This window comes from Nicotiana sylvestris, chromosome 5 (assembly GCF_000393655.2).
Source record: "Nicotiana sylvestris chromosome 5, ASM39365v2, whole genome shotgun sequence".
Classification (NCBI taxonomy): Eukaryota; Viridiplantae; Streptophyta; class Magnoliopsida; order Solanales; family Solanaceae; genus Nicotiana; species Nicotiana sylvestris.
Window position 1 is genome coordinate 128615210 of NC_091061.1, and position 12600 is coordinate 128627809.

The 12600-nt window shown below is 36.6% G+C and overlaps 1 protein-coding gene across 1 annotated transcript; it reads left to right on the forward strand.

The window, feature by feature from the left end:
• The first annotated feature begins 2193 nt into the window (after positions 1-2193).
• Positions 2194-5903, forward strand: LOC104211919 (succinate dehydrogenase [ubiquinone] iron-sulfur subunit 3, mitochondrial). Its single transcript, XM_009761063.2, has 4 exons — positions 2194-2460; positions 4680-4918; positions 5383-5592; positions 5693-5903. Exons 1-4 carry the CDS (start codon positions 2194-2196, stop codon positions 5901-5903), a joined length of 927 nt encoding a protein of 308 aa, XP_009759365.1.
• The last annotated feature ends 6697 nt before the right edge of the window (positions 5904-12600 follow it).

Consider the following 12600-nt stretch of genomic DNA (forward strand, 5'->3'; position numbering starts at 1 on the left):
GGTCAGATTTTGAAATTAATTACATATTCGAGCTCGTGGGTGAATGGATGATCGCGTTTAGGTCCGAACCTCGCGTTTTGACCAAGCGGGCCCGGGGTCGATTTTTAACTTTTTGGGAAGAATGATAGGGAATCTATAATTAAGCATTGAAATCAAATTGTTTAGCATTTATTGATATTATTAAGTCGATTATGTCTAGATACAATTGATTTGGAGCCAAATTCAAAAGGAAAAGCAATGTTTGAGGCTTGAGTTGGCCGTGGAAGTTCGAGGTAAGTGTTTGGTCTAACCTTAGCTTGAGGGATTAGGAGTTGCGTCCTATTTGCTATGTGTTGTTTGTTGAGTATGACGTATAGGCATGGTTACGAGTATCTATACGTTGGTGTCAAGCATGCCCATGAGTCTTATACTATAATTAATGTGACTCCGTTTGTATTGTTCATGCATTTTGTAATGATTTCTATTGTTGAGCAAGGCTCGTGGAAGTAATATTGGTATTTGAATATTGAAGAGCGTTGGCTCAAGTTGTAAAGTAAATTGTGGAAGTATAATTGGCAATTGAACCCTATAGAGTATTGGCTCAAGTTGTGAAGTAAATGTGAAAAGGAAAAGAGATGAGGATTTTTGATATTGTTCCCTCGCCGGGATTCAATTGTTGTACTGTTGTTCCCTTGCCGGGATTTTATTATGATTTCATTTATTTCCTTGCCCTTATTTCTTGTGATTATTGTTTTGGTAAGAGAGTGTTAAAGCACGAAGGGTGATGCCATGCACTTGTCCTTGATTTTCCTCAATCTTGCTGATAATTGAGTTATGTTGTCCTTTACGTTTATTTACTGATTTTCTGTTGTTACTTGATTCTATTATGATGTTATTGATTCCCTTGCCGGGATATTATTGTTCCCTTATTGTTCCCTTGTGGGGGCTCCATTGTGATTGGTGTTGAATTGTATATTGGGATCGTGTTGCACGCCGCAACAATATTATATTTGGATCGGGTTGCATGCTGCAACGATATTATATTTGGATCGGGTTGCACACCGCAACAATGTTATATTTGGATCGGGTTGCACGCCGCAACAATATTATATTTGGATCGGGTTACATACCGCAACAACAATATATTTGGATCGGGTTGCACGCTGCAACAACAATATAATTGGATCGGGCACGCCGCAACAGTGTTTTTATGATTTGGATTGGGTTGCGCGTCGAATAGTAGATAATAAAAGTGTTTATTGGTTGGTTACGATTTGCTTATTCTTTTACTGTGAATTCTAAATTGTCTTTATGCTTTTCTCTTGAATTGCTTTTGATAAATGATATTCCCCCGCAACATGTCCCCCTACCATCTTTAATTATTTATTTCTGTTTTATTTTTCGTTGTACATAATATAACTGCACAGGTTTAGTCAGTAGTCTGGTCCTAGCCTCGTCACTATTTCGCCGGGGTTAGGCCTGACACTTACCATCACATGGGGTCGGTTGTACTGATACTATATTCTGCGCTTTTTTGTGCAGATCTTAGTGTTGTAGGCTTCAGACCGTAGTGAGATTGCTATCTCTTGTTCATCAGGCGACCCGAGGTAGTCCTGCAGGCATCCGCAGACCTTGGCGTCTCCTTCTATCTACTATTCCTGTTTCTTTCATGTATTTCCAGAGATAGTGTTGTATTTATTTCTTTCATATCTTTATTTGTAGTACTCCTAGACAGTCTGTGAAGTTGTGACACCAGTCTTGGGTAGATTTATTATGGATTGGTATTAATAGTATTATTAAAACTTTACAATGCAGCCTTCCGCTTATTCAATTTTGTTGTTATCTAATTGTTGCCTCTTAACTGTTATCGAATTAAAAATGAAACAAGGTAAATAGTTCAGTTGGTTAGCTTGCCTAGCTTTCACTAGTATGCGCCATCACGACTCCCGGAATGGAAAATCCGGGTCGTGACAAATTGCCTTCTTTATTTTTTGTTCACCCTATCATCTTAATAAAAAATTTAAACACCGTTAAGCTAACAAAAAAACAAAAAGAAAAGAAGAAGAAAATGATCGTCAAGGTTGACACGTGCAACCAGGTGTCTTCCTTTAAATTTCCTTGCATGCAAGTAAGCTCTCTTAGGAGAACAGCTAAGAGCAGAGGAAGCAAGATATAAAGTGTTTTGCTTCTAATCTTTCTGGGCTTTAATTCAAAATGTCAAGAAACGTAGTAAAAGAAGGGATGAAGACGGTGGGGCGTTTGATAAAGAAAGACAAGTTCCCTATACTTGAAGGGCATCCCATTGCACAACTACATGGAGAAGAAGGCGTGGAGTCTGTTGGGAACCTGAAAAAAGCCATGAAATTAGCTGATAAAGCTAAGAAGAAGGAATTCAGAATCTATAGATGGAGCCCTGATAACCCTAACCAGAAACCCTTTCTTCAATCTTTCTTTGTTGATCTTCCCTCCTGTGGACCCATGGTATGTGCTTTAGTATATTGCTATTGCAATTTTTTTGTTGTGTCATTTTTACTGTACTCGTTTTGTCTCAATAGGTAAAAATTTCCTGTAACTGTAAAATGAGAATAAGATTTAATTGAAAAGAGTTTTAGCTCATATAACTACGAAGAAATATTTACATCTACAAGACATTTACAAGTATTTCCAAAAAAAAAAAAATATGATGTTTTTAATCTTGAAAATAAGGTTGCAATATGGAGAAAGTAGCTAGTGATGATTGTCATGAATGATGCGTTAGGATCAAAATAATTAGGTGTCATGCGGAAGCTAACAAAACATATCTTTAACGATGAAAAATCAGACATTTAAGGACGAAAAATCAGACGTCAAAAGGGAACTATACTATAATAGATACAAATACTTAATATGTCGGGCCATTGAGATGCGCAATATATCTAGAGAATAACCTCACAAAGAGGCACACACAAGTGGCGAGCTAATACTTGTCTCACAAATTCTCCCCCTAAAATAAGACTCTCAAACATCTTAAGGCTACATTGTGGATGCTACTAAATGGCTACTAAATGAGAAGGAAGGATCCTCAATTTATAAAAGTCCAAAACCTTTTTCTCCAAGAAAAAAACTAAGGAAATATGGAAAAAAATTATATTTCTTTTACGTAAAAGGCAAAATCAATTACGGTAAATATCTTACCCGTCCTTCAAGAGAGAAAAAATCAAATATTTTAAGAAATTCAGGACAAATACCTAACATGTTGCCGTCGAGAACGTGTTACGGTAAATATCTTACCGTTCCTTCAAGAGATAGAAAAATCAAATATCCTAAAAAATTCAGGATAAACACCTTAACATTTTGCCCTCGAGAATGTGTACAAGGAGGTCTTTGCCGTGAATATATATATATATTGTAAAAATCTATCTATATATAATAGGAGAGGCAAAACAAGGATAGAATGACAAGTGTCAAAACCAAAATTCTATAAGTGTCAAATTTTAGGACAAACCTCCAACAAATTTGGAGATTCAAAAAATAATTTAAAATAGAAAACAAGCTCAAAAATGTAAACCTTCCTTATTCATTTAACATCAAGATTGAACCTCACGTTTTTTGTCAGTTTTTTTAATTAATTATCATAAACTTAAATTAAAAAGTCATTTGGTCAACATTCCTATATATAGTATCATTAGATAACCAAGTTAGGAAAATTTACAAAAAATATTTTTATCCTTAGAGAGCCTTTTCTTGATTGGAACGGTGTTGTCGAAGACGGTAGATGATGCCATGGGTGCTTTGAAATGTGTTACCAAATATGCATAATATGATTTAGATATCTAATAAATACGTAACCATATAACTACTATATCAATGTAATTTGATGAATTGATATAGAAATTTAGTCAGTTTATAATTTGTTGAAACTGCTTACCATGAGCAAAAAATCTTTGCCTATCTTTGCCTTGATGAATTACATACTCAGATATGCTTTTGCACATAAAATGTGTAGATTCTGAATTTGTGAGTTAAAATAATTTACCCAGTAATATTACTAATATTCATAATTGAGAATGATTTAACGATAATAACTATGCCTTAATTCAAAAATATTATTAGGGCTATCTTTATCTATCTATATCTATATCTATATTATTATAAAAGTTGGAACCTCAAAATTTAAAAGTTGAAAGTTATCTATATCTATATTATTATAAGAGTGGAACCTCAAAATTTAAAAGTTATGACTTGAATGTATGAATATCCAGTGCATTTACATGTTCATAAAATAATAGTAGTATTTACACACTCCTTAAAATCTACCGTATTTTTCAAGTAATATTTCTTATGAAAAATTATATTTAATATTCTCCGCGCAACGCGCGGGTACATATACTAGTTTCTTATTACGACCATAGATGGATATCTGTTAAGTTAAACTTCAATTGAGATTGCTTCAATTTAGTTTGAAGAAAATTGAATCATAGTCTAATAAAGTCGCCGAATGAAAAATTTAGGTGGACAACCTAGAGCCAACCTTGAAACTAAAACGGCTGTGTGTTTCTTCATATGATCTTAATTTTATGTAGGAAAGTTTTCTTCTTTTTCTCACTTCTGAAAATTTTAGCCAAAAAATTGAATTTACGTTCGTGCCTACAGGGACTCTCTTTAAGTATGTTATTAAAGGTGAAGTCCGGACTCTCCGAATTTAATAATCATTTTTGTAGGTTCTGGATGCATTGCAAAAGATAAAAGGAGAGGAGGATTCAAGTTTGAGTTATAGGAGGTCATGTAGAGAAGGGATATGTGGATCATGCGCAATGAACATAGATGGTGTTAACACAGTAGCATGCCTCAAGCCTATTGATACTCATACTAGCAAACCAACTACCATCACTCCTCTTCCTCACATGTTTGTCATCAAAGATTTGGTGGTCGATCTCACTTATTTCTACCAGCAGTACAAGTAATTCCACTCCTTTTCTCATTTCATCAGAGTTAGTATTTAATGTTTAGAAATATAAATATCAACTCATCGTTTAACTTTAATTTACTCAAAAAAATCTGGTTGATTCAGTATTACACATGTTATTATGTACTGACAATTTTTAGTCTAATCTTATATTGGTCACCGCTACTAAAAGTTTTTAGTTTAAGAGCAAGCTGGGTGGCCTTCCATTTACGATGTGAGAGAATTCATGATCTATACTCAATGAGTTCAGAATGAATTTGATTTTATTAATTGTGTATATGTTTTAAATATTGTATTAAATATTACTAGCTTCTGTATAAATATATATATTGTTTGAGTCAGATCAATCATTTCAGTTGAAAACTCATAGAACCTGCCAAACATTATATGCTGGAGCAATTCATGGTTAATTTGTAAATCTACAGTATACGGAATCTTGTTAGCTTTTGAGGATGCAGGTCTATAGAGCCATGGTTAAAGACACGAAAGCCCCCGCCAGACGGGAGAGAATACTGGCAAACACCCGAGGATAGGAAAAAGATTGATGGCTTATACGAATGCATATTGTGTGCTTGCTGCAGCGCTTCTTGCCCTTCTTATTGGTGGAATCCTGAAGAGTTCCTTGGACCTGCTGCTTTGCTTCATGCCTATCGATGGATCTCGGACAGGTCAATTCTTCAAAACACCAGTTACATAAATACCAAAAATAATGGTTAATATATAATTTTGCTCTTGCTTGTTAACCCGGTTGATTTTATTTTTCTATAGTCGAGACGATTTTGCGAATGAGAGATTGCAGGCAATAACAGAGAATCAAGGGCGTTTATACAGGTGCAGGACTATTAAAAACTGCGCGGCATGTTGCCCCAAGAGCCTTAGTCCTGCTAATGCCATAAACAAGATGAAGATTAGGCATTTATCTGATAAGCCAGTGGAGCATCTTGAAGCTGAGCCTGAGCCTCGTTTCGGACAAGCTTGATAAGTTGGTTAAGTGGGAATTATAGGGGAATAGAAGTCCATGATACACTAGAACTACAAGCTATTTGGTGTGCCTTGCAATTTATGATATTGTATTAATTACTCCTTTTTTAAGTAGGAATCTGTTGTAGTTTGGCCTTGTTACCTCGTCATCTCATCTGCAAATTCCCTCAATGCGTTTCATATGATATATAAGACTTCCTTTTCAACATGTTATGACACGGTACAATGTAATACCGTACTAGAGTATGCTTTAGTTTAGTCAATTCTAGTAGAAGTATCTTTTCTGTTTGTGGGAGCATAACAAAGGATTAATAATAAGGAACTCGAAATATATTCAGAGTTCCATAACAATGAAATAAAGAAGATGCAGGTCACATGACAGACAGAAGCAGGCCGACGATTGACTTATTTTGCATGCTGTATTTGCTTTGAATTCGAAGCAGTTATCCTTGTTTTATTTTCTGTTTGTCCGTGGTATAAACAGTATTAAGACTCGAAAAGTAATTCCCCAAGTAACCACAGCTTGCAAATAACCGGAACTGTACTCAATGACCTTAGGCCTCAATTGTTTGCACTTAATGAAGGTCTGAATCTTAATCATTCAGATCTCAAACATTAAGTAGTTTGTTTTTAAAGTCTGAATCTTAATTATTCAGATTTTAATCATTAAGTGTGTTTGTTTTTTTTTACTTCACAATCACTTAATGGGTCAGAATAGGTCTGTATGATTAAGATCTATAACAGAGACTTAATTTCATTAAGATGATATCACATATTCATTATTAACTGCCGTCATCGCCTACCATTATCAACTACGACCATGCCGCCGCCGCCACCACCACCATACTCCACCGCCACCGCCACGCCACCATCATCCTCAATCATAGTCGCCACTATTATTGACCATCACCATCCACCATCCCAACCACTCTGGCCTCCATCATTCTCACCCACAGTCAACACTTATCCACCTCAACTACCACAACCAACCACCCCATCACAATTAACAACCACAGCTGGTACCGCCCATCATTATAACCTACCACCACCTTCCTCAATCACAAACCACCACCCGTCATTATTAACTATCACCACCCACCACCACCATCTTCAATCATAATCTCCACCACTACCAATCACTACTAGCTACTAGTATGAACCACCGTCATCAATCAAAACTACCACCAACCACCTCCTTTAGTCGGCATTCACCCGTTAGCCATCACTACCAACAACTATCATATTTTAAAAACTATATATTTTATTGATAGAATATTAGATTAGTTAGTATTTCATTTGAATTTTATGTTTATTATTTTTCAAATAAAGATAAATTTTATGCATTCAGATGTTAAAAATCAAATAGTCTTAATTATTAGTATTCAGATCCTAATACACATTTTAATATATTTAGATGTGTATTCAGATTCAGATGACTTAATCTTAATACACATCTTGATATTCAGATGTATATTCAGATTCAAACGTCTTAATCTTAAAGAAAAACAAATGAGGCGAGGAGCAACACTTGATATTCAGATGTGTATTCAGATTCAGATGACTTAATTTTGGGATCTCTGTTTGTCCCAAGTTCAAAAGTCAAAAGTGTTGTCCATTGGGTAAGCGAGGAGCAACACTTATTAAACTTAAAATTTTGTCATGGGACAAGCGAGGTCAAAAATCAATAGTGATATTGAGGGCTCGTTTAGCCATGTAAATTTTTTCACTTTTTCGAATTTTTTTTCGAAATCTGTGTTTGGTCATGAAAATTTCAAATTTCACTTGAAATTGAATTCTGGAATTTTTCAAAAATTTGAAAAATTTCAAAAAGCTATTTTCTAAAATTTTCATTTCAAATCACTCACAAAAATTCAAAAATAGCTCTAAATTGTATTCATGTTCAAAAACAACTCTAATTTTCAAATACTATTTTCACTTAATTTTTTTATAGGGTTACACCAGGGATAATCCCTTAGTCCATTTTTATTTTCCTCGGCGATGGATGCATGACGACATATATTCAAGGAGAGGCACCATGGTGTGTGCTATTTGCATATGACGTACTTTTGATTTACGAGACGTAAGGTGGTGTTAACGAGAGGCTAGAGGTTTGGAGACAGACCCTAGAATCTAAAGGTTTCAAGTTGAGTAAGACCAAGACAAAATATTTAGAGTGCAAGTTTAGCAACATAACCCAGGTAGCGGATATGGATGTGAGGCTTGATACATAAGTTATCCCTAAGAGAGAAAGTTTGAAGTACCTTGGATCAGTTATACACAAAAATAGTGAAATTGATGAAGATGTCACACATCGTATCGGAACGGGATAGATGAAATACAAGCTTACTTTGGTGTTCTGTGTGATAAGAATGTGCCACTAAAACTTAAAAGTAAGTTCTACAACTAGTTAGACCGACTATGTTGTATAGAGAAGAGTGTTGGTCAGTCAAGAACTCTCATGTTTAGAAGATGAAAGTAGTTGAGATAAGGATGTTGAGATGGATGTGCGGGCATACAAAGTTAGGAATGAGAATATCCGAAAAAAGGTGGGAGTGGCCCCGGTGGAGGTTAAGATGCGGGAGACGAGGTTGAGATGGTTCGGACATGTGAATAGGAGAAGCACAAATTCTCCAGTTAGCAGGTGTGAGAGGTTGGCCTTGGTGGGTATAAGGAGAGGTAGATGTATGCCAAAGAAGTATTGGGGATAGGTGATTAGGCAGGACATGACACAACTGCAACTTACCGAGGACATGACCCTTGATAGGAAGGTATGTAGGTTGAGAATTAGAGTAGAAGGTTAGTAGGTATTCAAGCGTTCTACTTTTTCCTTCTCGTACCGTTTATTTTAATTTTAGTACGATATTTTTTTATTCTTAGATTGCTATCACTTCCTACTATTTGATTGCTATTTTTCGCTTCGCTTTTCGTATTAATTAATGGTTGTTATTGCTTGTTGCCACTACATACAATCTACTTTCCTCAGACCCCACATGTAGAAATCCACAAAGTTTGTTGTTATTGTTATTCGTAAAAGCAAGTTTTATATTGATGTGTTTAATCCAACTAATTTTTATTTTTCAAAGATTTTTATTTAACTATAACACAAAATTTAAAATATTATATTTTTCCTTCTTAAGTTAGATTTGACCCATTAGGGTTGGGTTTAAGGGGTAAACATTTGAGTAATTTATGCAAAATACCCATTGAGCTTAAACTAATTACCCTTCTTTATCCATTTGAAAACTAGTTACAATATATACATAATGAATTAAAACTAATTACCCAACCTACTTACTCATCTCACTTTTCTTACCCATTTGGCTCAACATAGCTTGATTTGGCTTGGATTGGTTTGAATTTAATTGGCTTGGCTTGGCTTGGCTTGGCTTGATTTAATTTGGCTTGGCGTGAATTGGCTTGGAATGACTTGGTTTTAGTAGTTTAGTTTGACTTTATTTGGTTGGAAGAGCTAAGCATTAAAAAAATGGATAGACGAAAAACTTTATGGGTAAAGCGAGTGAATAGTGGTTGTGGGTGGGTATTTAAAAAAGATTCCCTAAAAATTTTACGGGGTACCCTATTTGGTCACCCATATTTAGCATGTACTAATTTTTTTTTCTTCAAAAAATTTAATTAATACCCAATTTTTGGGTAACTTCATATGCTTTTCTCTTCTTCTTATATGTTGCTTTCTTCTTCTCTGTATTCATGTCTCATGTATTCAAGAGCTTTGCTATTGCTTTCTTCTTCAATGTATTCATGTCCCATGTATCAAAGAGTCGTTTCGTTTCTTGTTGTTGTTGTTGTTGTTGTTGTTGTTGTTGTTGTTGTTGTTGTTGTTGTTGTTGTTGTTGTTGTTGTTGTTGTTGTTGTTGTTGTTGTTGTTGTTGTTGTTATTATTATTATTATTATTATTATTATTATTATTATTATTATTATTCTTCTTCTTCTTATTATTATTATTATTATTATTATTATTATTATTATTATTATTAGTAGTAGTAGTAGTGGTAGTAGTAGTGGTAGTAGTAGTGGTAGTAGTAGTGGTAGTCGTAGTAGTGATAGTAGTGGTGGTAGTGATGGTAGTAGTAGTGATAATGGTGGTGGTAGTAGTAGTAGTAGTCGTGGTAGTGATAGTGATCGTAGTGGTAGTGGTAGTAATAGTAGTAGTAGTAGTGATAGTAGTGGTAGTAGTGATAGTAGTGGTAGTGGCAGTAGTGGTAGTGATAGTGATCGTAGTGGTAGTGGTAGTGGTGGTGGTGGTAGTAGTGGTAGTGATAGTAGTGTTGGTCATAGTGGTAGTGGTTTTGGTAATAGTAGTAGTGGTAGTAGTAGTGGTAGTGGTGATAGTAGTAGTGGTAGTAGTCGTAGTGGTAGTGGTCGTAATGGTAGTGGTAGTGATGGTGGTGGTGGTAGTAGTAGTGCTTATGGTGGTGGTGGTGATAGTGATGGTAGTGGTAATAGTGGTGGTGGTTGTAGAGGTGGTGGTGGTAGTAGTGGTAGTAGTGATAGTAGTGGTGGTAGTAGTAGTGGTGGTGGTAGCGGTGGTAGTAGTGGTAGTAGTAGTGGTAGTGGTGATAGTGGTAGTGGTGGTAGTGGTAGTAATAGTGGTACTAGTGGTAGTGGTAGTTGCGGTAGTAGTGATAGTAGTGTGACGACCCGGTCAGTTGTCTCATGAGTTACCGTTCCGTTTCCCCCATTTCTACTTTATTATGCTTCGTTATTCGTGTTTTATATGATCGAGTTGAGTAGGTTGCGTTCGGAGTGATTTGGTAAGAAATGAGACACTTAGTCTCTTTTGAGAAGGTTCAAGTTGGAAAAGTCAACTGGATGTTGACTTGTGTGTTAGAGGGCTCGGATGAGAGTTCCGATGGTTCGGTTAGCTTCCGGAAGTGATTTATGACTTAGGAGTGTGATCGGAATTGGTTTTGAAGGTCCGGTGTAGAATTAGGCTTGAATTGGTGAAGTTAATATTTTTGCAATTTCCGGTTGGTAGGTGAGATTTTGATCTGAGGGTCGGAATGGAAATCCGAGAGTTTCTATAGCTTCGTTATATCATTTGGGATGTGTGTGCAAAATTTCAGGTCATTCGGACGTGGTTTGGTTGGGTTTTGGATCGAAAACGTATTTCGGAAGTTTTAAAAAAATTAGGCTTGAATCCGATGTGTTTCCGGTTATTTGATGTTGTTTGAGGTGCTTTGATGATTGGAACAAGTTTGAAAAAGGTATTGGGTCATGTTGGTGCTTTTGGTTGAGGTCCCGGGGGCCTCGGGGTGAATTCGGATGGTTAATGGGAAGATTTTGGACTTAAGAGATTTCAGAAGTTGCTGCTTCTGGTATTTCCGCACCTGCAGATTGGGGACCGCAGGTGCGGTGCCGCACATGCGGAAGAAGAGCTGCAGAAGCGGTTTGGGAAGAATAGCCAGGAATCGCAGATGCGGCATATGGACTGCACCTGCGGAGTCGCAGATGCGGCTCGTGGACCGCAGATGCGGAACCTGGACCCCTAAGTGATTTTCGCAGATGCGAATGAATTACCGCAGAAGTGGTACCGCAGGAGAGGTGGTGGGATCTCAGATGCGAAAACCCCTGGGCAGAAAGTTTATAAGTCATTTTATCCGCAATTTTGAGCCATTTTCCACCATAGTTGAACATTTTGAGAGCTCTTTGAGGGAGATTGAAGAGGGATTCAAGGAGAAGTGATTGGAGGTAAGATTTATGAACCTAAAACGTGATTCTATTGTGAAATTAACCTAGAAATTCATGGAACCTAAGCTAAAAATGGAAGAACTAGGGCTTGGGATTTTGAACTTTTAAATTGGGATTTGAAAGACCATTTGAAGTCGGATTTGAGAACTTTTGATATGTATGAACTCGTGGGAGGATAAGGAATCCGTTGATGTAAAAATTTCCGAGTTTCGAGAAGTGGGCCCGGGGCTCGGATTTTGCTAATTTCGGGATTTTTGATATTTTTGATTGTTTTCGCTTGAGCTTTGTTCCCTTAGCATATTATGATGTATTCGCTCTAATTTTGGATAGATTCGACGCGCGTGGAGGCCAATTCGAGGGGCAAAGGCGTCGCGAGCTAGAGTTGTAGCTGGTTCGAGGTGAGTAATGAATGTAAATGATGTCCTGAGGGTTTGAAACCCCGGATTTGCACATCGTAGTGCTATATTGAGGTGAGACACACACTGGATGATGAGCGTGGGGTCTTTTACTACTGGTGATTGAGACTTGGTCCGTCCCGACTGATGATTTTACCGCGTGTTTGACTGAAACTTATTTGTTATCATCATGATTTGGGTTAATTGTCATATTTGGGCTTTGTGCCAACTATTTGAACCCTTCAGAGATTTTGACTGATTTTCCTCACTATACTTGTTAAAAATCATATCCTCAGTCATGTTTCTATCTGTTTTAAACGATTCAAGTTGGTTTTATCATACTATTCCGAAATAAGAGGAATTTGTGGGCTGAGATCCCTATCTTCTATTATTGTGCCCGAAAGGCTGTAAGGTTAATGACTGAGAGGGGTTGAGAACCCAATGGTGGGGATATTATATATGTTATGGATCGGGCTGCACGCCGTAGAAAATACTTATATGGATCGGGGTGTATACCGCAACAATATAACTCTTGGGCTGTAGGAGCCCTTCCGGAGTCTGCACACCCCAGTAAGCGCAGTCGACTATCTA

Bases quoted from the DNA above. Each gene is read 5' to 3' on its own strand.
- LOC104211919 (XM_009761063.2), top strand. From the start codon at position 2,194: ATGTCAAGAAACGTAGTAAAAGAAGGGATGAAGACGGTGGGGCGTTTG. The intron at 4,919-5,382 runs GTAATTCCACTC...TTGAGGATGCAG, and splicing joins TATTTCTACCAGCAGTACAA to GTCTATAGAGCCATGGTTAA. The intron at 5,593-5,692 runs GTCAATTCTTCA...ATTTTTCTATAG, and splicing joins TATCGATGGATCTCGGACAG to TCGAGACGATTTTGCGAATG.